General features: G+C 39.6%; 2 protein-coding genes across 3 annotated transcripts; both read left to right on the forward strand.

The window, feature by feature from the left end:
- Positions 1-604: 604 nt before the first annotated feature.
- cip2a (cellular inhibitor of PP2A) lies at positions 605-12,992 on the forward strand. 2 transcript variants are annotated; one of them, XM_067485327.1, is made up of 22 exons: positions 605-696; positions 963-1,065; positions 1,632-1,779; positions 2,209-2,321; positions 2,745-2,839; positions 2,937-3,033; positions 3,398-3,520; positions 4,044-4,189; positions 4,284-4,359; positions 5,039-5,278; positions 5,651-5,813; positions 5,887-6,034; positions 7,230-7,329; positions 7,404-7,522; positions 7,903-8,083; positions 8,772-8,846; positions 8,954-9,064; positions 9,471-9,667; positions 10,476-10,589; positions 10,703-10,785; positions 10,940-11,079; positions 11,416-12,992. In XM_067485327.1, exons 2-22 carry the CDS (start codon positions 964-966, stop codon positions 11,560-11,562), a joined length of 2,718 nt encoding a protein of 905 aa, XP_067341428.1. In that variant the 5' UTR covers positions 605-696; position 963; the 3' UTR covers positions 11,563-12,992. The 2 variants fall into 2 exon arrangements, with proteins under 2 accessions (XP_067341428.1, XP_067341429.1); XM_067485328.1 differs by lacking the exon at positions 605-696 and having other exon boundaries at positions 716-1,065.
- A 141-nt stretch (positions 12,993-13,133) lies between these two features.
- On the forward strand, positions 13,134-21,538 carry chrnd (cholinergic receptor, nicotinic, delta (muscle)). The gene is made up of 12 exons (XM_067485329.1): positions 13,134-13,284; positions 14,453-14,598; positions 15,619-15,663; positions 15,743-15,852; positions 16,562-16,717; positions 17,102-17,211; positions 17,957-18,157; positions 18,648-18,759; positions 19,836-19,950; positions 20,266-20,476; positions 20,751-20,869; positions 21,147-21,538. The coding sequence occupies exons 1-12, from the start codon at positions 13,227-13,229 to the stop codon at positions 21,330-21,332; spliced, it is 1,569 nt and encodes a 522-aa protein (XP_067341430.1). The 5' UTR covers positions 13,134-13,226; the 3' UTR covers positions 21,333-21,538.
- Positions 21,539-27,651: the final 6,113 nt, after the last annotated feature.

A 27,651-nucleotide genomic window follows, 5' to 3' on the forward strand; every position in this document is an offset into this window, starting at 1 on the left:
GAGCAATGCCGATTTACAGTTGTGTTCATTTCAGTTTTGTTTTTTATGCTAGACTGAATTATATTTCACAGTTTTGTTCTGTCCTTTCCCCTTCAGGTTTCGAAACATAAGTAAACAGTACATGTCTTGTTCACTAGAGTGAAACTGGACCACAAACCACAGAGCTGAATTAATTCAATCTCAAACCAGAATAAGCAAAGCAAGTAACGTTTTTAGAAACAGCTCTTGTTTTTGATTGTATAGGACTACAATCATATTAAATAAAGTAACCTAAAAATATAACTTGAACTGATATTAAATGGATGGAAGAACGGATTTTGTCTTACAAAGAACTACAACCGTGGAGATTATCAAGGCTCCGCCCACTACTTTACGTGGTTAACACTTGGCCTTACCCAACACGCCCATTTGGGGGGAATGGAACTTTAGTTATTATAATTTATCAAAAATACACAATCACAAGTTTACTATGTGTTTAGTTATATACATATCAGCTTAAACTATAATAAAATAGAGTCATTTCCATTAGTTCAAAGGATTTTAGTTTTGCCATTGAACGTTGACTCATCCCCCCTGTTCTCGAACATGGTCTGTTCCTTGTTCAAAGCTCGACGCGGGAGGAAGTTGCTGCTGTATTGTTGGCTGTCATTGAAGCTTTTTCTTATTGAAGCTCAAAGAAAGAAAAAAATACATCAGGTATTGTTCAACAAACAAGCACAACAGTCTGTCATGTAGTTGCTTTAATATGTATAAAACACGTTTGCGACAGGCCGTTTAAGTTGCTGTTGCTGTTTACCAGACAGACTTGCTAGCCAGGGCTAACGTAGCTAACAACGTCACTAAAGCTAACGTATGGGTTTAAAATGGACGTCATTGAAGCAGTTGCTGTAAATTAAAATTGACTTAGTTTTGCGAGCCACTGTGTCATCACAGTATTACAGACTCACAGGTTTGTTCCTCAGGATGGACATCACTACGTGTCTGAAGTCTATGTTGCTAGCTATCCAGCAGTACAGAGAGAGCAGGACAGCCCACAACGCAACGCAGCTCCAGAGACAAGTGGAGGTGAGCACTGCCGCCTGCGTCACACGGTCGGATGCTCAAGTTATTTCTTCTTTTCATCAGACGTCACTGATGTAAGTTTATAATGCTTTGAGACAGGAGGAGGCACAAATTATGAAGAGTGGCATAAGGTTAATTTTATAAACAGTGCAAATTTCCCTGTGGTTGAATTATCATTAGAGCTGTTAATGTGTGTGTACAAAAATCACACACACACACACCTTTATATTTAACAGAAATCATAATTCTTATGCAGTGGACATTTATGAAATGTTGTATATTCAATTAATACTTGGAGCTATAGGAATATATTAAGCAAATCAATAGTGTAATGACTACCCTGCAATACACATTCAGTTTTTGTTGAGACTGATAGAGAGAAGTCAGATTTATGGTTTCTGAAAGCTGTGACATTACCGGTACTGTGTTATACAAAGTTATGATTCTGCAAACCATACATTTCTTTATATTTATGATTTTCCGCCTTTGGTGGTCCAAACCTACCCTGTGTAGACTTATGTTTGGGGGATCTTTACTCTCTGCAGTGAACAAACTGTATGTTTTTGCAGGAGGTTTCAGGTCTCAAATGTGACCAGCTGCTGTTCTCAGGCCAGCTTTTACCCAGTGAGTGTGTGAGTGGTCTAGTGGAGCTTATTGGAAACCCAAACACCAGCCCGGCCCTGACAAGCTCTATTATCTCCCTGCTGGCACATCTAGGTAGGTACCTGGTACATAACCTAAATGCTCTGTAGTTTTTTTTTGGGGCTAACTTTTTACAGAACCTGACATAGTGTCCATTTTTATCGTGTCACCCCTGTTGGCTTACTTAATCCTTCTTACAGAGTAAGTCGCAATTAAAAGAAATGGCATCTTACACAGCGACCTAGGCAAAAACCACACATGCTGGGTAACTTCTGAAATGCTTTTAGAGCATTAGATACAATTACAAATGGAGTACATAAAAATACATGTGTTAATGACTCATGAAATACATGAAAGTTGTGACAAACTGTCCACGTATTCAGTACCTCCAAGCTAAGGTTATGTATTCTCCAAAGTGATGTGAATGTAGAGGTAGAATGTAGCATTGTTTTTACAAAAGTGAACTGCCATCGCTTTGTTTTACCTGCATGCTCTTTCCTTCAGCATGTGATGATGACAGTCGACAAATGCTTCACAGCAGCTATAACATCACCAGCACCCTGGCCTCGGTCATCCACCACCATAGTGTCACACCTGGAGAGCCTCTGGTGCTGCAGGTAGGTCAATGGATGCATCCCATATCTCTTACTAGGTGTTCATCGCTCATCCGTCTTCAGCTCACATATTAGTCATTGGACATTGGACCTGACTCAGATATTGGTCTGGTTCTCTATCATGAGGGTTGTCTAAAGTTTTTATGTCAGCGACAAGGATACATGCTCGTAAATTTATGATACACGCCTTTGTTAGAAATCAGCTATTGACAAATATTCTATATATTTCAACAGTCCCCAGACACTAAAACTAAAAATGAATCGTCTCTACCCGCGTGAGGGTCTTTCAGTCTGTACCCTGGATTAGCTTATGCGTCTATACTGTAGACTCCATTTTATGTTCAAAACGAGTAAAACCACATCATCCAGACACACTGCATGGTAATATCAGTAACATGCCAAGTGCTGTATTGTGTTTGTATTTAGTGTTTACAGGTGCTGCAGAAACTGACCTACAACACTCGAATCCTCCAGTGTACAAGCTACATTCATGAGCTTATTGCCTTTCTTATGACCAACATGTAAGAACCACATCTCCAAATATGAATAGTGTGGGTAAAAACCCCTCTCTATTTTGGACATTGAACTAACCATATAGTCTTGGGTCTTTCACCACAGACAGTCTCAGAGGGATGAGATCATCATGCCATGTCTAGGGCTCATGGCCAATTTGTGTCGTGACAACCACTCGGTGCAGAGCCACATCAAATCTCTGGTGAGTTTTGACTGAATGCAGTTCATTACACATTGCATTTTATTTTGCCTGAAGTTTAGAGCTGAAGGAATTTATGGATTAATTGATTAGAATGGAACTGAATTGACTCCAATAGTTTGTTTGTTTTTTTTGGCTCCAAGTTCTCCGGCTTATGTGACAGTTAATTAAATATCTGTGGGTTCTTAGCAAAGCACTGATGCAGTGTTAATACCACTTTTGCCTTTTGTATGCAGTAACGCACCCAATATTGTTTTTTTTGTACATAAAGATAGATGGTAGAGTTCTTCTAAAAACATCAGACAAACAGCACATCCAGGTCTCACTGCTACGTTTTTGTGTTTATTATGTGTCTGTATCCCTTTAGGATAACGTGAAGCCATTTTATCGTACACTGATCAACTTCCTCGCTCATAACAGTCTTACTGTTGTGGTGTTCACATTGTCCATCCTGGCCAGCCTCACTCTGAATGAGAAGGTTGGAGAAAAGGTAGGTGGGAAAATCTTACTTGAATTGTAAACGGTCTGCACTTATACTGTACCTTACCTGTACCCAAAGTGCAGTGCTTTACACACACACTGCTGCCAAACAGCAATACTGAAGTGTAGAATTGAGGGCGTTTATAGGTTAATTGATTGAGTTTTGAAATAGGGGAATGAGAAGCAGTGTAATGCAGTTTGGGAACTGATATGGTAGAAAAGTAGTATATAAAAGCAGACCATGTACAATTTGCCTTTGTAGGAGTCGTGCAGAACGAAAACTTTATCTTCAAATCTTGCAGCTGTGTTGCACAATTGCTTTGCAAACCTATTATGAGTAGTATTTTAGTTGTAATGAATGTTTTTCTAGGTTTTTTTTTTTTTCTCAGCAACTGTTTCCATTTGGTAGTTTGTTCCTCTTTTGGCTTCTGTTTTTATTCACCAAATGTTTTAGTATGAGTACAGTTTTAGTTCCTTATGACACATCATTCTCACGGATCTTCTCTCTTTGCATTTGTGTGTTTTCCCATCAGCTCTTTGATGCAAAGAACATCCACCAGACTTTCCAGCTCGTGTTCAACATCATTGTGAACGGAGACGGTACTCTTACAAGAAAATACTCCGTTGACCTTTTGGTAGACCTGTTGAAGAACCCAAAAATAGCAGCTTTCCTCTCTAGGTACACCCACTCAAACAGATCTGGGGCAATTAGCTGCAGTACTTGTTTTGTGGTCTGTTATTAGTGATGTGTGTTGCAACCCTTTTTATTTTAGGTATCGGCACTTCTCAGCATGCGTGTCACAAGTTTTAGGACTGCTGCACTCAAAAGACCCAGACTCTGCAGCCAAGGTGAGATGAAGGAAACCATTGTACACACAATTGTAACACTATACAATAGATAGGTGTGTATGTGCTTTATAGTGTATCCACTGGACAGGCACTGAAACCAACACAATGCTAAAATACGGGCTCTGCAGCAGCAGAGGGAGGTACTTTTCGTCACACTAATGGTGCATATGAAATAGAGCAAATTCTGAAATTCGGCAGCGCAGATTAAATTGTCTCTGGTTGTTTCACTCTGACACTTTAATGAGCAAATATGAGGCGTAGAAATACTCGATTTGAGTGGGAAAATGCTACAGCTGAGTGAAGTGGCTCACTGTAAGGAAGGATACAACATGCTGCCTCTGTTGTAAAACAAAGTCCAACTAAAATCCAAACTAACATAAAGACACAAACAACAAAATTGAAGCAAAGGTTGTATTAAAGCTTGTAAGCCATTCTTGATTTTGCTCTTTTGACATTGTGTACTTCTCTGTAGCACAGACACAGAACAGAATAATGTTTACAGAGCCTCATATAATTTAAACAGTCTGTCTTGAAAGTTGCTCATTTAATTATTTCACTGATAAATTAACCCACCAAATATTTTTTCTCAATTGATCTTTTCAGCATTTGGTCCAACTAAGATGCCCAATCATAATTTAAAAAAAATCACAGTTTACGCTCTCTTTTTTTTTTTTTGCAGGTGTTGGAGCTACTCCTGGCCATGTGCAGTGTCTCAGGCCTGCGCTCACTCCTGTGTGACGTGGTTTTCAGACCGGTGGGACCCAAACTCAGAGCTGCAGGCCACAAACAGGGGTCTGGACTGGACATGGGGCACAAGGCAGAGCCTGGGCTGGCCCTAGTGCAGTGGCTGAGCTCGCCTTTGGAGGGTGCTGAGTCATGCTCACTTCAGGCCCTGCAGCTGCTGACTGAGTTGGTGGAGGTACAGTAGGTCCAAACAAACACAGTAACTGACTTTAAACAGATCACACACTCCTCCGAGGAAGTTCATGTGGAGTAGGAGGATACAAACTGTAGTAGTAGTAGTAGTCTACTTCTTTTTAACTTGACCAGCAGCACGTCATTTTTCTTCCAAAGCAAAACTTTTCAATACAGTGACAGCTTTACATTTAATGTGATGCAGTCTAAACTTGGCAAAAATATCTTTATACATCGAACTATGTAATCAAGACCATGAATCTGATGGCAAAATTCACCTCGTATAACTAACCCACACGTTTTGACATGTATTCTTCATGTCTCTTTGTTTCTCTTCCCCCCCATTTTCTGACCATGTCTCTGACTCGGTGTCCAGGAGGCACTGGGAGAAGAAAACATGCCTGATTGTGTGCTGAGTTTTGTGGATATGTTTCTTCCGGTCCTGTTGGGGCTGCTGAAGGGACTCGATCCTGCAGAGGGAGACGCTCCCCTAAGAAAACACTGCCAGCGCATCACATACGTTACCAGTCTGCTGCTCGATATCCTTTCCCCAACTGTGCCACTTAGTCTATTTGTGTGTTTCTGTTTGTGTTGAAGCCTTAACACCGTCACTCCTGTGTGCTGAGGACTCTACCAGGTCTCTGGTGTCACGTCAGGTGAGCGCTCAGCTCTGTCTCTCACTGGTTGAATCCCTCCTCACTTGTTGCTATAGCAACAGCACCCTTACCCGCCTACCTCCCACCTCAGACAATGATCTCAGGTGAGTGGATGCTGTTGTTTTCTGTAGAATCCTGTTAAAGCTCATATGTGAATGTAATGGTGCCATCAAACGAACATTCATAGTGTGATTTTAAAAGAGTATGAGTTGTGTTTTGCTGGGTTTGATTTCTACTGTATGTTAAAATTGCAATTTGTGATCTACAGTCATGTGCAAAAGTCAGTAACATTACTAGTAACATTACTTTTTTATTGCGCAATTATTTATTTAACAAAAATTGAGCTAAAAATAAAAATGATTGAATAGCTTGTAGATCCACTTTTAGCACCATTAACTTCATGGAATCTTTTCTGTATAACTTTATTGGTCTCTTGCAACATTGTATAGGAATTTTGGCCCTTGATCTTTACAACATTGCTTTAGGTTTTTGCGCATTTGCTTATTCACAGCTCTCTGAAGATCCCAACACAGCAGTTTAGATTGCTAGTGGTTTTAATCTCCACACCCCCACCTGTCTAAAACCTTTGCTGAACAACTGGCCCCGATTTTCACCTGAATCTTGAACTGATTACCTTCAAACATTATGTCATAATTACAGCCCCTTAAGAAAAGCGTCTATCGCATGACTAAATGACTGAAGGCTGATTGCAATTTGCCTGAAGGGCAAACAGCTCAGTAGATGATGCAAATCTTACGGGACTGTAACACCTCGACAACCATGGGACACATGTTTGCGGATTTTAGCTTAACATTCAATATCATTGTTATTATTCCAGAAATCCTATCCTCCAAACTATCTTGCTTGCTGTCTTTATCCCTGTCCGTCTGTCAGTGGATCACCAGCTTGTCACCAGATGACAGGACTGTTTATCAGCCTCATCTGTGTTCTTAATGAGACTGCAGTGACTGGAGGTTGATCAGGTGAGGTCACATCCACCTGAAGCTAAACATGCTTAAGCCTATAGAGAGGAGAGTGGATTTCAGAAAGAGCCTCCCCAATATTTCCACCAGTCCACCATCCTCCAAAACGTTAGGTGGTGGAACAACATCAACTCTGTCCTCAGAAAGGCTCAGCAGAGGATGTGCTTTCTGTGGTACCTGAGGAAGTTCAACCTACTACACGGGCTGCTACTCCAGTTTTACACTGCTGTCACTGCTGCTGTTTGGTTTGGCGAGAACTCTGGACAGAATTGTTTTAAGCTGTGTGTTTTTTGTATGTTTTTGTCTGAATGTTCAGTCAAGTGTGTGCTGAGACTCTGCTGAAGACCCTGGAGTTAATGAGCAAACTCAGACAACAAGTGAAAGACATGGAGACCAGCTTTTACAGGATGTTACAGGTACGCACACATCATTTATTTACCTTCTTTGAGTTGTCTTTCAGTGTCTGACTTGTTTTCTTTTTCTCTGTCAGGATCAGAGGATAGTAACCCCACTTTCTCTGGCCCTGACGTCCCATCGAAGAGAGTGTGTGCAGACCGGTCTATCTGTGTTGTTTGAGGCTACTCCCCTCCCAGACTTTCCATCACTGGTGTGAGTGGCTTACTAGAAACTACATTTGCAAATATATACTGCCACAAAATGTCTTTACATTTGCACCACATGTATAACAATGTGTGTGGTAAGATTTAAAAGTTCTTCTGGCAAAAAAAAATTATTTCTAAAAGCAGCCACTGCCTGACATGTAGAATGTCGCTTCAGTGTCACACTGTGTCGTAGTTTTGTGAATTCTATCTCCACACATAATAGTTTTCTGAAAGCTTAAAAAAAAAAAAATATATATATATATATATATATATATATATATATATATATATATTTTTTTTATGTGTGTGTGTGTGTGAATACAAATCTTTTTGATAGATGTGCAAACCTTTGCACTAAATGCCATTTATCCAACTGTATTTGTGAAGGCTGGGAGAAAGCATTGCTGCCAACAACGCTTATCGCCAGAGGGAGGCTGAGCTGTCTGTTAAACGTGTTGCGGTTCAGGAAGTCCCACCTCCCCGGACAAACACCAGCTCACTGGACTCTTCCAGTAGTTCCAGCAGGAGTGTCCACAGTCTGGTTGAGAAAATACAAAATGGCTTGGAGGTACTGTGCGTGTGCGCACGTGTGTATTAGGGCTTCAAAATCACATTTGGTTATTTATTTGAAAGTAACTCATATATTTAATCTATTCTAATATTATGTCCATAAGAGAGGCAGCGTGGTGGCAGAGGGCTTAGCTCTGCTATTGTTTCAAATTTAGGTTTGGTTCTTACTTCACAGGCTGAGCAGCCTGTGATGTTCTGTAACCAAACCACAGTCATACAGGTCTGGACATTAGTAATAGTGAGAAGAAGAAGTCCTCTGTGTGTGAAACAGAAAGTAAAAAACAAAGTTAAGTGCGTGTCTGTTAAGGTCTGAGCAGCGTCATCGAGCTTGAATAAACACTACATATCAGACTGCTGCAGTAGTGCTGCCTTTTTAATAATCGATGATTCATTTTCACAGTTATATATTTAAACCTAGAATATTTCTTGGCAGAATATTTCTGTGTTCAGTTGATATTAGAAAGATAATATGTTTTGCTTGATCGCTCTACGGCAGGTTCACTGTGATATGTATGAAGGGTCCCATTGCTGATTCTTTGTACAGATCCAAGTTGCAAAATAACATTTTCTAAATTATGCAAATAAAAGTTGGGTGACTTGGCGACGAGCTTATAGTCAGATAGATGCTTTGTGCTTGGTTTGGGTGTAAAATTGCTTTATCACTAATTTGTCTTTGTTGTTAATAGCTGCAGGAGCAGGTGAAGGACTCACATGTGTCTGAGATTATTGATATTTATGAGCAGAAGCTCTCAGCATTTGTGGTGAGTATGTTAAATGTAAGACACAGCTAATGTTTCATGTTAGCTTGGTAAATAGTTGTGGAATTGAAATCTTAAAATTGTCCTTTCTCTTTTTGACTCCATGTTAGTCCAAGGAGAGCCGTCTGCAGGACTTGCTGGAGGCAAAGGCTTTAGCACTTTCTCAGGCTGATCGTCTCATTGCTCAGTATCACTTCCAGCGAGCTCAAGCTGAGGCTGAGGTAACTTAACACACCTACCACAACCGTGGTCATTTTATCTACAAAAGTAATACGTTTCCTTTGCATCATTTCCAGAATGTCGAATTAAAACTTTAATTTTTATGTTAAGTAAAAAACTTTTTTATGAGCAATTTTATAATGCAATGTATCTGTTTTGATGATGAATGGGCACCAGATGCTGTTTGATTTTAATCAGAGAAATGATTTAATGAAATGCAATAGACTTAAATAAGGGATGTTGCAATTACACAGTAAGTAGCAATCACGATGCTCAGAAATATTATTAGTTGTACTCATTGTGATTTTCTACAACACGTAAACCACAGGATTGATTAAGACAAGTCAGTCTCAACAGTCAGAATGCTTTTTTGTTGCGGATATTTATTTTCTGCGTCTTTGTCTGTAGGCTCGTAAGCTGGGCTTTCTGCTTAAGGAGGCTGAGCGTAGACGTGAGGATCTGCAGGGCGAGCTGAGCAGCCAGGTGCTGGAGGTGGAGCGCTCCAAGGCCGACATGGAGGAGCTGCTGCAGCACAATGCCAGACTGCAGAAGGACTCTGAAGAACACCAGGCCCTTAAAGGCGCCTACAATGCCCTGCTCAACAGGTCGGAAGCACTATAACACTTATAGACACTGTCTAAGGTATAAACCCTGTGTGAACATAAATCTTTGAAAACAGTTAAACTGGTGATCTGAGGAATGTTTAAAAAAAAGGAAGTGAATAAAAAAAGCTCTACAATTGCTTTTCATTTGCACTGAAGGAGTTGAAGCACACTGAGGTTGGTGTGGGCAAATGAAAGTTTATGCTAGGGGATAAAAAACAGTCTATATATTTATGTGAAAAAATTCCCCTCAACAATGATGGTAAACTGACAAGTAATTGAATAAATGTTGTACATCTACTGTAGGGCAACATTTCTGCACAAAGACCTCGTACAAGTTAATTCATCTGTCCCTCTATGCTTAATTCTGTGGTCAGTCCGCTGGTTAAACTGCTCTGCATCAGACAAACATTGTAGCTGCAAGTAACTGCAAGTAAAATGAGAGGTGCAAATATAACCCAAAGCCTAACATGATAAGGAAGCACTATCAGCATGCTTTCATCATTAAAAAATATCAACAATGGTCAAGGAGTGTAAAATAATGAAAAGTACATTAGTGCAAATGTTTGCATCCCCCTTGATAAATACATTTCTGATAAAATAACAGTCAGGTTGAAAAGAAAATCTTTTGTTCTTTGACATTTCAAAATAAATAGCAAACCTTTGTACCCACCTTTAGAAGTATATAAGTATAGGATATAAGGAAATATAAGCATTGGATTATACTCTGTACACAGATATACAATATTAAAGTCTTTGGATTTGCACAAATGTGTCGGTGAAAAGTGTAACTGGTTGTTCTTTTGTGCAGGTTCAATGAGAGTGACCGGCTGCTGAAGGAGCTTCAGGTGGCTCACATCTCTCTCACCAAACAGAACGACACTCTGAGGAAGAACCATGAAGCCCTCCAACTGCAAAAGGAAAAGTAAGGCATTATAAATTTCATTACTAATGATAATCTATGCATTATTTGCTTCACCACTGGTGTAAAAGCAAATATTTTATTAGGTTGTATTCAGTTCTTTCTTTCGTCTATAGAATGACATCACTATTGGAGGAGAGAGAGGAGGAGAACAGATCACTTCATTTAGAAATTCAACAGAAGAAAAGTGACATTGCAGGTTTGTCTGACATCAACATAAATGGACAGCAGTGTTCTAGTAGCTGGTGAAGGGATTTAGAGTTTTCTGTATTCAGAGAACACTGCTTGGCTGTGGGCGATGTTTTAATCCGTTCATTGCTGCTTCAACGGATGCTTGTGCTTATTCCTTCCAGGTCTGTGTGGTGACCTGCAAGCGGAACAGGACAAAGTGAAAGAAAAGGATCGCGAGCGGAGGGAACTGGAGGAGATGGTGGATGTTTTGAGAAAGGAGCTTAACAAGACGGAGCAAGCCAGGAAGGACGCCAGCATCAAGGTAAACAAGCAAGAGAAAGCAAAAACAGAAATTGTCAGACTTGTCTAAAACACAACAAATCATACACAAAAACACTATACACCTGTATTTTGTAAAACAAGTGGGTTTATAACCTGTTTAATTCTCATCAGATTTAGTTTCTGACAGCATTAGTGACAAATTTGTGTTATCCGAAGCCATTTTTTCTTTCTTTCTTTTCCCTGGTTGCTTCTCTTTTAACAAACTGTACCTCATTGCCCTTCAACAAGGTTTGCAGTTCATACTGTCACCATAACCAATCATTAATTTGCTATCTGAAACAGCTGCAGTACAACATGGGTTTCTGCTGTTTTCCAGGCGTCGTCTCTGGAGCTGCAGAAGAGCCAGTTGGAGACAAAGCTGAAGCAAAGGGAGGACGAGCTGAACAAACACTCTGCGATGATTGCTATGATCCACAGCCTCAGCAGCGGCAAGATAAAGAATGACGTCAACCTGTCGCTCTGACGCTGCACGAGGCTTCAGATGAGTGACGGGGGAAAAGTACTTTTTTAAAACTCTTTTAAAACACTCTTAAATAAACATGGACTATGAGCTTAATGTTTAAACTTTAACTAACTTGATGGAATTATCGATATAAATGGGACATTTTAAAGTCAACCTTGTATTATATGTATTGTATGCGTCATGTACATCTGCGTTTTATTGTTTGGTAAATAAATTATGAAATTGTGCTTGTAAAAAAAAAAAAAAAGGAAAATACATGTATGAGTATAGTGTTCTTGGCTCCAAAATAGACCAGGTTTTATCCACAAAGGATAAAAGTTGAACTGAGGATCCTTAGTTGTGTGAAATGAGATTGTCGATGAGATTGTTTGCATCAGGATGCTTCAAAAAACCTTTCAGCAACTCCAACCAGTAACCTTAAATACGCTCAATATTCAAATCATAAATTTGATTTCAATTCTGTGATGTTTGTACAATAAAGTCTAAAGCGCAGAACTTTGACCAGCCATGACAACTGGTCGTCAGGTAAAAAGGGGTTTTCTTGTGCACAGGTGATGTCGGAGAGTCTGGAATCTTATCAGATAGATGGAATCTGTTTTCCAAATTCACTGGATTATTGTGAACTGTAATATTGTGAAGGCTTAAACACTCTTTAACCACTTAGGATAAAAAAAACTAGGAAGAATGGAACATTTCTAGGTGACGCCAGTGACACAGTAGATACAAAGTGTACAGCCCCTGTTTAATGTCATAAGTGTCTTTTGAAAGTAACTTGATGTCTTTTGATAAAGTAGCTGCACTGCAGGTTCTTCATCAGCAGGTGAGTGAGAACTTACACACCTTTCACGTTGTTTTGTATCCAATTCTTCAGCCCCGTTGAGTTTAAACTAGTGTAGCTCGGCCATAAGGAAAGTAGTATTTTACACTCTGGGAAAATACTGAGCTCTAAAATGTCTGCTGTTTAGTTGTAGCGCCCTCATCCTGTCAGTCAGTGGAACAATTTTCAAAGTTAAATTGAGTCAGACAGGTTGTGTTTTAAGGTGGACTGGATCATTGGGGGATGGGGAAATGCAGCTCCTTTTGACTTGTGGGTGGAATTTGTAAAATACTGATAACTGGTACTGTACACATAAGCCAAGCACGGCGAGCGAAGCTTGAGTTTGAAAGTATTTGTTGCAATTTGTGTAACTTTATGAGAAAAAGTGACTTTTGAAACATTTAGTTTTTGTCCTTTCGGCTTCTGTGAGTTCAGAGTCGCTCAGTGGATCATTTGTGCACATGTTGACATATACTAGTGTATTTATCCTATTTTCTATCCATTTAGACTTTACATTCCTCAAATGTTTTTTCCTGGTTACTAAAGAATTGTTACAAAAATATATACTGAGTAAACTGTGACTTGTAGCGTCTGTTTTTAAAAATGTATTTTACCTCCAATTAAACACCACAACTTCAGATGTTTGTAATGAAGTTAGTACTGTGTCTGAGCCCCCTTCTCGCTCGTGCTCTGTTTCCCGTACGGAGTAGAGGTGATGGCAGCTGCCTGCTGTGTCTGCTTTCTATTTTGTTCTCCCTGTGTTTCTGCAGCTGCTGCCTGTCAGTCACTGTGTTTGGCAGAAGGTCGGTGGTTAAAGGACTCCTGACTTCCCAGCAACCAGTCAGCCATGAAGCGTCAGCATGCAGCTCTTGTCACTGTATTCCTGCTCACACTGCTCTCATCTGGTAAGTTTAGTTATTTAATGTTTAAGCTGGCGGCTTATGTTGCACTGATTGTATGCAACAAATGAAATGATATAAACGAGTTTGTCGACAATTTTGATAACTGGTTTATTGTTTTTAAGACCTTTAGTGAAGCAGAAATTCTCCAAATTTCTTGGCTTGAGTTTCTCAAAAGTCAATTTTTTAACACGTCTCTTAGTCTTTTATCATAGTTGGAGACAAAGAAGCAATACACAGTATCAGTGTGCGCTTTATGAAGTTTTGACAGCATTTTGTGTCATTACAGATTATAAACCAGGGAATTAATCATGAGTGTTCTATCTTTTGGATGTTAGGAAACTCCATTGTATCCTATTAAAGGACAAATGTTGACTGGACTTCGATTTGTTTAAAAAAAAGTTCATATATTCACACATAAAAATATGGGCAGAAGCGTTAAGATGAAAAATGTCTCCCAGTTACTGACAGTGGAGAGGACAGTTGGTATCTGGACTGCGAGGCAGCTGGCATGATGCACTGATATATGAGCAGCATGAAAGCATTCACGCACATTCAGACCCCCTGTTTGTTTTCCACAGTGTGTATATGTGCCAAGGAATCACTTATTTCCGCTCACGTTCACATTAACACATTATCACATTCAACGAGAAGAAACCACTTGCGCAGCATTTTCAGAAGTGCATTCTTGTAATTGACACTGACCTGCTAGTCTCCAGACTCCAGTGTTTTTTTTTAACCCCTACCAGCCTGGTGAGCATCAGCCGTCTTCTTTTAAAAAGTGCTTCGTTTGATCTGTGAGGCATTTTTACAAACGTGTGGTCTCTTCTTTAAATAAGACAGAGGCTTCCAGCCTTCCAGACTCAAACCCTACAAATGATTTGGAAACACTGGAGTTTCATACAATAATGAACAAGTTCACATTTCTTTCTTGGTCAGTTAAGTTCTCTTCATGTAGTTTTATGAAAGTCTGATCACGCTTCAACCACTCAGATAGAAAGCTTTATCCCTCTCAGCCTGAATACAACAGAGGTGTAGGGTTCAATACCTTACATACAATTTTACTGAGCTGAGACTGAATCATGGTCTTCCATCTTCTACTATGTGCTGTTTGTTACTCATCAGTGGCTTTAAAGGTGTGAATTGTGTTTCAAATGTGTGTGTTCTGTGTCAGAGAGCTGGTGCAGGAACGAGGAGGAGCGTCTGATCAACTACCTGTTCAATGAAAGAAAATACAACAAAGAGCTGCGTCCTGTCCAGAACCAGCAGGAAACGGTTGACGTTTATCTTGCCCTCACACTTTCCAACCTCATCTCTCTGGTACAAAGTGTTTGTGTCCGTTGAAACTGAGTGATTTTACAATTTCATGGAAAATATTAGATGGGTTTTGAATTTGATGGCAACAACACATTCTCAAAGGTTGGAAGAGGGTGATGTGTACCGTTGTGTGACATCCCCTCTTTACTGCCTGTAAACGTCTGTTGAGGAGACCAGTTGCTCGAGTTTAGGAGAAGCATGTCAGTCTTGTCTGATGCAGGATTCTAGCTGATTTGTCCCTGGACTTTTCATTTTATGATGCGCCAAATCTTTTCTATTGGTGAAAGGTCTGGAGTGCAGGCAGGCCAGTACAGCACCCGGACTCCTCTCCTGCGAAGCTGTACGAGGTTTAGCGTGCAAGTCCTTCCCTGAAGGAGACGTCGTCTGGATGGGAGCACATGTTGCTCTAAAACCTCTGTTCTTTTCAGCATGGATGGAGCCTTTCCAGATGTGTCAGATGCCCACACCATAGGCACTAATGTTAGGAAACTGTTCCATAATTTGTAGACTCAGTTTGTTGCAGCTCGGTGAACCTTTGCCCATCTTTACGTTGGAGACGCTCCGAATCTCTGAAAGGCTCATTTTACATCCATTCATGTTACTGACCTGTTACCAATTAACCTAAATAGTTGTCAAATGCTCAATTTGTTTTTCATTTGTGGCAATTACTTTTCCAGCCTTTTGTTGCCCCTGTTCCAACTTTTTTGAGATGTGTTACTGCCATCAAATTAAAAAGAAGCTGTTTTCCAAATAAGCAGCTGACACAAACCTGGGCTTTAGAAACTTTGGATTGGCCTTTTTATTTTGATGTTATGCACCAAACAGCTAATTCACTGTACAATTTGTTGGCAGATTCACCAATAATGACAATGACAACTTTTTATTTTTTTTTTTTTTAGCTTCAAGCATTATTACAAATTACTACATAATAGTTCTCTGTTAATTGGAGCTGGGCAGTGTGTGTTTCTTTTATCCTGGTGCTGGTCCTCTTCTAATCTGTGTGTTGTTTTCCTTTATGTGTAGAAAGAGGTAGATGAGACGCTGCTGACGAACGTATGGATAGATCATGTAAGCAAATGATAGATGCTCAAACTCCCAATTAAGGTTGACTTTATCCTGAACATGTATTTGTCTCATTGTTCGGTAGACGTGGAATGATTACCGGCTGTCGTGGAATTCCACAGAGTTCGACGGCATTGAGGTGCTTCGCTTGCCGTCCAGCATGGTTTGGCTGCCGGAGATTGTGCTGGAAAACAAGTGAGATTCAGTTTTACTTTTTATCAGCGGAAAGAAAAAAAAAACCTTCCAAACTGTTGCATCTGTAATAAACACAGTTTGTTACTTTGTGGCTGGTCAGCACACTGACATTTGTTACCTTGGGATGGTGTAGTTTTTGTAACGAAGGCCTTGCAGGATGTAATGTTGCATTATTTGAAGGTGCACATAGCTTTGTCGTTATGTCTTGAGTTTAAAGCAGCCATCACATGTCATGATAAAGTCAAATGACATTGGAAAACAATGTAAAATGTGGCAGCGATCAGCTGACAGAGAATCTGCATCTCTTCTCAGCTTCTCAGCCCTTTATTTGAGCTTGAGATCTTTTTCAGTTTCCAGACCACAGTTTGACTCGTCTTTTGAATCCTCCTCACTGTGCTGAGTGTTTTTTCCAGCCTCAGGTATTTCTAATTAAAGGATTCATCACCGGAGTTTGACCAGTTTCTATTGAATTGTAAACGTCCTTGTTTCTGCATCTGAGAAGTTCCAGAACTTCCTGTCCATGCAGACGTCTTCTGCTTAGAAAAATAATTTGATGTGATCAAACGCTTGAGAAAAACAACCAGTGTTATGCAGTTTCCATTCTTCACTTTTTTTTAAATCACTTATTTATTTAGTTAGAGCTTCTGACACTATGTGCTGTACTGTTAGTTTTTAATTTAAAAAATCCTATTTTCCTTTCTTCTGTCAGTAACGATGCCCAGTTTAAGGTGGCCTACTATTCCAATGTCCTGGTGTATCCAGATGGTTTGTGCTACTGGTTGCCTCCTGCCATCTTTCGCTCCTCCTGCTCCATCAACGTCAATTACTTTCCCTTCGACTGGCAGAACTGCACACTCAAATTTGTGTAAGTTTTACACCAGGTGCTATCATGTATTCTTATACAGGCTGTGGTTCCCTGCTTGTTCCCTGCTTTCTCCCTGTTTCTGTTTCTGTGCCTTTTTTGGAACATAGTCAAAAACCATTTTCTATGATATTCATAATATTGTCTATAGTGTAGATGGCAAATTACAGATAATAATTGTTTAGCATGAGCACACTCATACACTCAGTGGAGAGAAAATCTGGAATTAGATGTGGATGATTTGATCATAAAAGTGCAAAGCAAAGCTGATAATTATTGGTCGTTTTTATAGCCACTCGTGTTTAACAATGGTTCTTCATGAAGCTTTCCCCTGGATAAAGATGATCAAGTTTAATTTTAAACTCCATTTCCCATGTTTCTTTGCAGCTCTCTGACTTACAATGCCAAAGAGATCAGGATGCTGCTGAAACAAGATGCAGAACTAACCAGGAAATGGACAGTGGAGTGGATCATCATTGACCCTGCTAGCTTTACGGGTGATTGTCCTTCCAGTCACACACACACACACACACACACACACACACAGAGCAATGTATATGCAGAAAATACCACAGAGGCTCTGAGAGTAATTCAGATTTTTTTTACCATGAGATGTTGATGGTTGCTAGAATTTTAAATAGATATGAAATAATGGCACTACCACAAAGTGAGGTTTTCTCTGCTTATGCAAAATAATGGGACTTTCTGGTTCTAACATGCTTGTTACAGTAGGTTAAAATGATAAATGTTGGCATGTGCGACAGTTTTATTTAAATACCAGGTTCACAAATTTGCACCGTGGGGCTTTACAGTCTGTACAAAATTGCCATTTTTTGTCCTTATACCGTCGAATCTTTTCTGACACGAGTATGTATAAAATGGTGTTTTACCAGGAACAATACTACAATACTACTCATGTAGTATTGTATTTCATTCCATCAGAAAGGTTGAGTGAATTCTGACTTTTTAGAGATGTCCTTAAATTTTGACCACTAAAATGTTTTCTACCTCACATGTGGGAAGAATCTCTTAAGAACGTTTTGTCTCTTACAGTAAAGTATTAATGGTCACAACCTTCCTGTGGTGCTTTGATATGGGGAGCATTAAGGAGCCCAACAATACCAAACCTTTTTAGAAATATTATCTCCCTACATGATGGTCTACAAGTTACCAACAATAAAATCACCTGTAGTGTCAATATCCAGACCTCATTCTGTGCCGCTTCCTCTGTGGTGTTGACAGAGAATGGGGAGTGGGAGATCATCCACAGGCCGGCCAAGAGAAATTCCTACAAGCACATTTCCATGGAGAGCAACAAGCACCAAGACATCACCTTCTACCTGATCATCAAACGCAAACCTCTCTTCTACATCGTCAACATCATCATCCCCTGTGTGCTCATCTCCTTCCTGGCCTCGCTCGTCTACTACCTGCCCGCCGACAGTCAGTGCACGCTTGCTGTTCACCCCTGTAACTCTTATGTCTATGCACATGGTTCTACTTTTTTAATGCAGCGATATATGTTTTATAGAGGGGATAGTTGGGCTAATATGGAAAAAAGTGTGTGGTTATTTTCATTATTCAATATTCATTTTCATGGTTTGAAATTGCATGATTATGTTGAGAATCCATGGTATCAATAGTTTAGTTTTGAATAAGATTAGCTTATGCTATGTGTTAAGAATTTCAGTGATAAGAAGTTAAATCTGCAAAGGATGAACTTGTTTTATTGCACAGATTATTGGGATTTCTGTAATGCAAAACAAGGAAATGTTCAAAGTGACCTAAAATTCATCTTCACCTTTTTTTTAAATTATGTACTTAACAAACTAGCTGCCAATTAATTTGATCTCAATTATCGACAAATGATTGCAGCTCTTTTTTTTCTTTCAGTCAAATTTGTATGTGAATCTTTTTTCCTGTGTGTGTGCAGGTGGTGAGAAGATGACTTTGTCCATCTCTGTGCTGCTGGCTCAGTCTGTCTTCTTGCTGCTGATCTCTCAGCGGCTGCCGGAGACGTCTATGTCTGTGCCACTTATTGTCAAGTAGGCAACACACAAACACATATCAGGAAGTTCAGGTGGACACACAGACATGAAACACAAAATGTGGTGTTGTTGGCTCATGTGATTGTTTGTGTTGTCTGTGGTCTTTCTTCCAAAGGAAAGAAAATAATGACAGAAGTGTAGCATTTTTTTAACTTCTAATCTAGCTGCAATATTTATTATTAGCTGTGCTTTTATGTAATATTTACCTCTGTTAAAATATAATGTAAGTAATCATCATAATGATGTGACAGCAAATAGCTTCTTTCAATTCAAAAATAAATCGTGGTCAAATTATACATTTAGAAAATGAGAAAGTCGTAAGCACGGGTACAGTCTTATTTCAAACAGTATCGAATATGATGCTGATAAGAAATATGTGTCTGACAAACTTTCAAAAGTGAAAGATGTGACCAAAAATATTAATAATAAAAATCGAAAGACAACAATCTCTGTTACAATAGAGACTTTATGTGGAAAATAATGAGCAGCTGGTAAAGATGGAGCTGATTTTAGTCACTTCCTAACATGACAGGTGGTTCATCCACGACAATAGATCATCATGTATTAGTTGATACTGTGGATTGAATATTATCTGTAAGTAAAAGTACCCATGTAAGTCCTTGCCTAAAAAAAATACTTCACTAGAGGAACCACTTCAAATTCCTTAAGTTGAACCACAAAAGTACATTTGCTACAATGTACTTTACAAGATCAAAACAATGTATTTTAAATAGTTTTGAAATTGATGGTGTTAATAAAATGAATTTACAGTCCAGTCAAGAACGCGACGACTTTCATCTTAGCTGAAGTCCAACCAAGAAGAAAGCTGTTCAGTTATGACTCAACCTAAGTTTCACCTTCACCGTCTTTAAGATGATAATCATGGAAAAGAAAAGTAATAGTAATGGCACAGCTGTAAACTACATAACAATGTACTTAACTACAGCACTGGAGTAATTGTACTCTGTTACTAACCAGACTCTGACTTGATTCTGCTTAAAGTACAATACTTATCCTAAAATTGCTCAACAAACTGTGAGATGCTTTGTCTTTTGTGTGCACGTGTGTGTCAGGTACTTGATGTTCAACATGGTGCTGGTCACGGTGGTGGTGCTGAACTGTGTAGTTGTCCTCAACCTGCACTTCAGGACACCGAGCACACACGTCATGACTGAGTGGACCAAAAAGGTAACGCGCACATCGTATCAGTGTATTGACTTACATTGAGCAGTTTGATCCATATGTGGTTGTTTATGAAAGATGCCTTTGATCTGGTTTGATAAACCAAACCTAAAGATGTAAAAGTCAGCTGGTTGACACAGTCCACAGAATTAGGGATATCAGCCTGTCTTATCTGTAAATGGAGCACACGTATGATCACATGACTGTAATTATTGATCACATATAAAATGACCGAAATAATTTCTCATTATAATTTCCAACGTATTTCTTTTACCATCTGTGCTTTTCTTTCTTTTTTTTTCTTACTTCTTCGGTCTCCAGTTTTTCCTTGAGCGGTTGCCCCGGATCTTGCGTATGTCCCAGCCTGCAGAGGCAGAGCCATACTGGGACGGAGCGTTGCCACGGCGAACCAGCTCCGTGGGCTACATCGCCACAGCGGAGGAGTATTACAGCGTCAAGTCCCGCAGCGAGCTGATGTTTGAGAAACAGTCAGAGAGACACGGACTGACAGCACGACCTACACATGCTGCCGGTTGGTGCAAAATAGGGCTGGAGACGTCACGAAACATTGGATATAATGTACTAGGAATATTTTTATACCTGTATTTAGGGAAACAGCAGAAAATCAGAAATAGGGTTTAAATATATCAAAAGAGGAGCTAGAACCAGCATTTGATGGATGTAAGTAATGGCCACCGTTGTTGCTACGCTGATACCATGAGTAAAAAAACTACAGTGATCGTGTCCACTTGAATTGGGATCTTGTTCCAGATTTATTAACCTGACGTGTGTGTTTTTGTCTCCAGTGGTGAAGCCACAGGAAGAGGGAGGTGTGACAGAGCAACTGTATGCAGAGATCAAGCCAGCTGTGGAGGGAGCCAACTACATCATCAAACACATGCGGAACAAGAACGACTACAACGAGGTGAGCAGGACACAAAAGATTGATTCTTGTTCTAAGAATAAGCTTCAGTTTCAGTGTTTCAGTGGCAAAACGATCTGCAGACACAGCACCAAGCCTCAGTACTGCACCTCACTACTCTTCTGTGGGAACGGGAGCAAATTTCTGCAGCAGGGTGGAAAATTAGCGGAAAAGCTTGAAACCAAGCTGCTGCTTGTAGGTGTGACTCACAGGAGACTCACCCCGACAGATATATCACATATATTGTAGAATTCAAACGACTGATTCATTGTCTCCACAGGAGAAAGATAACTGGAGTGGGATCGCTCGCACCGTGGACCGTCTCTGCCTCTTCCTCGTTACTCCGGTGATGACCTTCGGCACCATCATCATCTTCCTGATGGGAATCTACAACCACCCTCCACATCTGCCCTTTCAAGGAGACCCACACAACTACAGAGAGGATAACCCACGGCTGCTGCTGTAACAGGGACACACACACACACACACAGACAGTTGTATATTTAACACTATCTATTTTGTTGCTTCTCAATTATTTCTCTTTTAACTTTCCCAGACACATGTAGTGGCTTTTTTTCTTATTTTATTTTATTTTTTGAAGTGATCTACATCCGTATATTATTCCCTCTTTTTTTTCTGTGTGGTTTGAATAAACATCTACTTTGATTTAGATTTGTTTGGATTGTTTACATGTTTTCCACTTTTCTAACCTCTTCTAGCATTTCATAGATGTATACAGACATGTAATACATTTTAAAACCCTAGAAAGGAACTTACTTGTAATCAGATACAAATTTTACCAACTGTTGAAGAAAGTTACAGACACTAATGTGTTTAGCTGTGCTGCTGCTGTCTGCACTAGAAAACAGTCTGTCAATCATTTGGACTTCTTTTGGCTTTAGATGACAGGATGCACAGCAGGGACAGAGGTTTAGGTCGCCCTCTTTAAAATCAATAAACACATAGCAGAATTATCTCCTTTCTTATAGTTTCAACTTAAAAACTGGGGAATCATAACTGTTAAAATAGAATCCGAGGCAGAGCTGCTGGTTGGATTGTATTGGACTGTACAGGTTCACCTGATAAGGTGGAAAGTGAGTTGAGATTGGACTGATTACACTGTACAACATCACAGATCCATCATCATTTGTATTCTCTGAAGTTTATGTATATGCTCATTTTACTAATTCATTTCACGTTCAGGTTTGTTTTTTGCTATTTTCCTGCATTTGTCCATTATGGGAATGACAACAATGAAGTGGGTAAATATTTTGTTTTCTTCAAGGTACTAAATTCTCCTATTTCTATTTAAAAATGATCAAACAGTTGAAGGAAATTCCACTTTCAGTAAAAGACCAAGGCAAATCATTGATTTGGTAAATGTAAGGGAACAAAACCTAAACGTTCTCCTATAGTGAGTCATCTAAGGTAAGTAGATGTAGCAATCTGTTTAATTTAGGTTTCAGCAGCTGTAGCTAATTATTTGCACCTTTTGCTTTTGTCATATTCAGAGATGGAATAACATAAATATAGCAGGAGCTAATTTATTGTCTCCTGTGAGTCTCACCTACAAGCAGCAGTAGCAGCATTTAGAGAACAAAATGTAATAATAAAGGAACAAGACACGATGTTTAGTGAATCCTGGGAGGGAGTCAGAGAAAGAGACAAGAGGAGGAGAGCAGCTCAGTGCATCGGGGGGGGAGAAAACTACGGAGTCCGACATTGTTCTGGCAAAGTTACACACCGATTCAACGTTCATTTTAGTGACCTCCGATTTGCGTAATCGGGCGTCTTTAACTCCCGGTTGAATAATACTCTTACTGCGTTTACGTTTATCTTTAGCCAGGAGTTTCAAATATGATTCAACGTCGCCCGCTCTGGCCCCAGGGAGGCATTTGACTACAGCCCCTGGAGTCTCTAACTTCACGTTTCTGACTATAGAGCTGCCAATGACCAGAGTTGGTTTCTCAGCGAGTGTGTCGGTGAGTGGGTGTTAAATCGATTAGAAACGAGAACCGACTGGTGGTGAACGTCGGGCGTTTAGCATTATCTCTCTTACGAACCGTCACCCAGCGACTGGCTTCCCGGCTGCTCGAGGACAGCTAACAGGGGCTACGCTAGGTCGGCCCGCACCAGCTACCGGGGCCTGACTAGCTGGATTATTTTCCATAGTGCGGAGCCGCGCTTCCAAAGCTGCAAAACCCTTACACTTATTACATAAACCATTATCACTAAAGGAGGCAGAGGAAAAACTGAACATACACACACAGCAAGTGAGAGACAGAGAAGCCATTACTGACGGATAACTGCTAAGCTAGCGAAGCTAATATAGGTGAAATTTGGATTTTGTAAACGTTAGCTGGTTATGTTTTACAAGAGCAGGTGCTTGTGTAATACAATCGTATGTTACGACTCAAATATTAATTATTGTGTGAAGAAATCACTTATTTAAGTAAAAATAAGAGCTGCGTTTAATTGGTAGAAACCCAAACGTGTGCAGAAACAGGAAGTGACGCAATGCGCTTAGCGCACGAGTCCGTCACCATTTCCCACCCTTAACTTATCCTGTCAAGGGTGGGCGAGAGCTTATCCCAGCTTTTAATTTGCAGGAGTGTTTATAAAATGATTAGAAAACATACTATGCAGAAACGTAATCTACCAGTGCGAGTTACAAAAAAGATGTGAACTGTCTGTGGAGAAAACAAAAATATGCATCAATCAGCTTTTCAACCTTGTTTTTCCTTTGATTCACACATTACTATACATCAGCTAAATGTTTGCTGTATCACAGACAAACTGACGAAGAACAGCGACAGTGCTGAAACACAGAAATCAGTCCATCAACAGCCATGATGCTAAACAAGAGGCATTTCACAGTAAATACAGTAACTGATGGGGTTACAGCGCCCCCTACAGGATTGTTCCATAAGGTGTAGGAATAGAAGCTAAAATGCTAAAGTGACAATCAAATAAGTTCGAAAAGAAAAAAGAAGAACATGACTTTTTGTAGCATCACGTGGCAACATTTGAAAACATCAATAAATGTTTCTTATTTCACAAGAGTTACAGTGAAACTCATCCACGTTTTTCTTTCTCCAAACAAACTCATTTAAAAATAATACTCAATGTTACAGGAGAAACTAAAGTGCATTTCATTTGTTTCGTACTCGTTCACCAGTGGGAAGTTTTGTTCAGGCTGTTTTATCTTAGTGCAAGTTCAAGTTTGATGTTGAATCACAATTATTCCATAAAAATAACACAAAAAATTTAATTATTAGTATCAGTGCTAACACTCAAACAGCGTAGTTCAGATGTTTTTGGCCTTTTACTTTGTGAAGTGCTGGAAACTGCAAAGAGCTTTTGTTGTGTTGGCCTTTAATACTCAATGTGATTGTGGTCTGGAAAAGCAGCTTGTCAGCATCAACTGTCCTAAAAAGACAGTCGATACGTCTGCACCACAGAATTACGTCCTTTTTATTCATTTATAGCCATTTGACTTGAAATGACTGACTCAGTTTAATTAAAAAAGACACTTCAGGTGTCTACATAAACTAGTGTTTAGCAAAACGTTCAGCCGTGTACTAAAAGCCCCAAATCACAACCAAGGTTAATCTGTAAAACAAAAAGGGAATTTAAATTGTAAACTGAAAGTCAAACTAATTTCAATTTCATAATGTGTTATTAATACACAGACAAATAAGTTAACTATAGCTGCAGCTGCAGTCACCAAATATTAGTAGAAATATCACTGTTGGTTTTAGTGTCAATGATCAATTTAGAAAATGACCAAAGAACTTAGGATACAAATAAAAACATATAATTTGTATAGACTTAAGCAAAATGAAGCCATAACACAGGTTTCAACAGAACTGAAATGAAAGTAAAAAATTAAAAGTAGACATGAAAAATACACAGGGTGGATGTAGCAGCACAGTCAATGCTGTTTTTCTCACCTACCACCTTCAGTTTCCCCCTTTGCTCATGCCCTGTCCCATTCTCCAAACCCCCCTTCTTATCTCTACCACCTTTGCCACCGCAGCGCACCAGCCCCCCCCCGAACACACACACACACACATTTACACCTGCTGTTCGACATCTGATTTAGGCTGCAGCGTTACAGAGGAAGGAAAATGGTTGTTATTTCTTTTCTTCGTATGCAGTTTGTGCATTGAGTTCTGGCTCCTCGTACAAATGTCTCAGTGGGAGATTTGTTCCCATTATTTTACTACAGACACAGTTCAGAGCAGCACAGTGTGACTTCACGTTAGTGGAGCAGGTTCCAGTTCGTTATCAAGCCAGAAGTTTGCCTCCTCCTCCCATCTGACCTTGTCTGTTCTTACCATACTATTCTTCAACTTTGATCTGTGAATGAAACACAATTTGAACAGAATTAACGTCTGATTTATGCTTCTTTAGCATGAAGCAGTGATTCATTGATAATGAAAGTCTGGGCCAAAACAGGTTTAAACTAACTGGTCGTTTTTAATAAAACGATGGGAAACACTGCACTGTAGTGAGCTGCCACATCCTGGGTAATTAATACTAGAAACCAAACTGTTCAGTACTTGGACTCACTCTGGGAAAAAGTGGCATCGGAACATCCCTACAAATAACCAGGGCTGTTTTCTCTCATCACCTCCCTTCACAGTAAAACACATCTGACATGATACAGCTTCCTGAAGTCTCCTCAGACATAGGAATTCCTCAGTTCAGACTTCTGTGCTTGGTTGGATGCTTCTACTGCCCCTTTGATATGATATGTTTCAGAGCACAGAGACACCGTTGTAGAGTTGTGTCTGAAAGTGTCATGATCTGACCCTCACACTCACTTCCTGCCCCGGACCTTTATTTTGTATCTCCTTTTCTTCACTTCCTGTCCGATAACTTTAACTTAACTTCTACAGCTTCACCACTCGTCAACAGTCACAATTGTTTTCACCTGTTCACCTGCCTTTAAAACCCAGTTCTCCCCTTGGTTCCCCGTCGGATCACTGACTTTGTCACCTATACAACACACTGTTTTCTAGTTTACCTGTCTCATGGGTATTTTTTTTTTTTTTTTTTGGGAATCCCTGACTCTTGTTCCTGTGGACGTCTGTTATCTAGTTCTTGGTCTGAGGTTTGGTTACTGTTTTATTGTTCTTATTTGTAGCTCTGTCACACTGTCGCTGTAGTTGGTTAAATATCATCTGGATTGTTGTTTTGTTTCGCTTCCCCACCGGCTTTGTTACAGCGAGTCTTCTAGGTCTGGTCTTACTCTTGTTGTAATCACTCAGTGTCTCTGTGGGTCTGCTTCCACGTTCACCCTCTTGGTTGAAGTTCTTTCTAGTTTATTCCTTTGATGTTCCATGTAATCAGTTAGTTTCTGGGTTCATGTAGTGGGTTGTGTCTCTGTATTGCTGTCTGTTGGTCTGGTCCCCGTAGTTTTATCCGTCACTTCTTGTTGTGCTTTAATATTAAAGATTCCCCTTCATCATACATCCCTCTCTCTGTTACTTTTGGGTCCACATATAAAAGGTTAGTCACAGTGAAATACTCATCGTGAGATCAGTTAATTTATACCAATTTACTGTAACCTGTGCAAGTTTTACATAGCAGCAACACTATTTTATACAGTATAACAAATTACTACTACTTACTATTCATTTTGAATAGAGAAACCTCACCAATGCTCCTGCTACTGTAGATTTCTAACACACACATTCACATCAGTACAAACAATATATACAAATCTTAAATGGCAGTTGAAGGCAGAATCTTACCTTTTTACAGGTGTAGTACACAACTAGTGGTGGTAATACTGCAACCAAAATGAGTCCAACCACCAGACCTACAATAAAGCCTGTGTGACTCCCTGAGACAGAAGAACAAGCAGGTGATGAAACCAATTTATGCAACTGTAACCATTAAACTGTGGTGAAAGTCCTGCAAATTCATTCAAGTACTATGCTTTAGTTAAATTTGGCCTTACTTTGTACATACTTTATATTTTACCATGTTACTCTTTTAGTTATCTGAAAAATTCAGTAATTAGCCCACAAACAGTGCAGTAAAAGTACCACTTCATAACTTTATGTTGAGTTACAATGTACATGCTCTAAAGTGTTTTTAAGCATTGCTGCATTTGATGTCTCTAGTTTTGGTTTCACGACAAATTGAGTGGTGTGAGACTTAAACAATTCTTCCTTATGTTCCCTTCATGAAAGAGGAAGTGTTTACTGTGAACTGGTTTAAACCTGAATGTCCCATAAACCTCAGAAGGCCTCTCTGTTTCCTTCCTGGGATCCAGAGGTGGAGGATGACTCTGTTTTGCACCTCATTACTAAAAGCTACACAACTGGAGCTGCAGCAGTAACATTATTCAATTTCAGTTAATCCCAATGGAATTTAGTCAAAAATTAGCGCTTTTATTTGGATACTTATGAAGGAAATAGATCTACATTTTGACACTTTACCCCAAAGCTACTTACAAGTAAAGCAAACAGAAGGAGAAGAGATTGAAAGCCAACAACCAGGAGAGGAAGTGTTTGTGTTGTCAGATGGTAACTGACTTATAAGGAAGTTGCAGAGCAAAAAAGTTGCAACAGTTTCTAAATGTGTGAGTGAAGCTGCTGAGTAGAATTTAGAATAAATAATTGATATGTAATGATGCAGAGGAGTATTTGCAGAACTTTAAGAGCCTCTACAAATGCTGCAGAAAGTAGAAAGGACGTCAAGAAGTGGGGCTACAAATAAAAATGTATTGATCTCACCTTCCTCTATTTTCAGCACCGTGTTGCTTACAT

Source organism: Channa argus, chromosome 19 (genome assembly GCF_033026475.1).
Source record: "Channa argus isolate prfri chromosome 19, Channa argus male v1.0, whole genome shotgun sequence".
Classification (NCBI taxonomy): domain Eukaryota; kingdom Metazoa; phylum Chordata; class Actinopteri; order Anabantiformes; family Channidae; genus Channa; species Channa argus.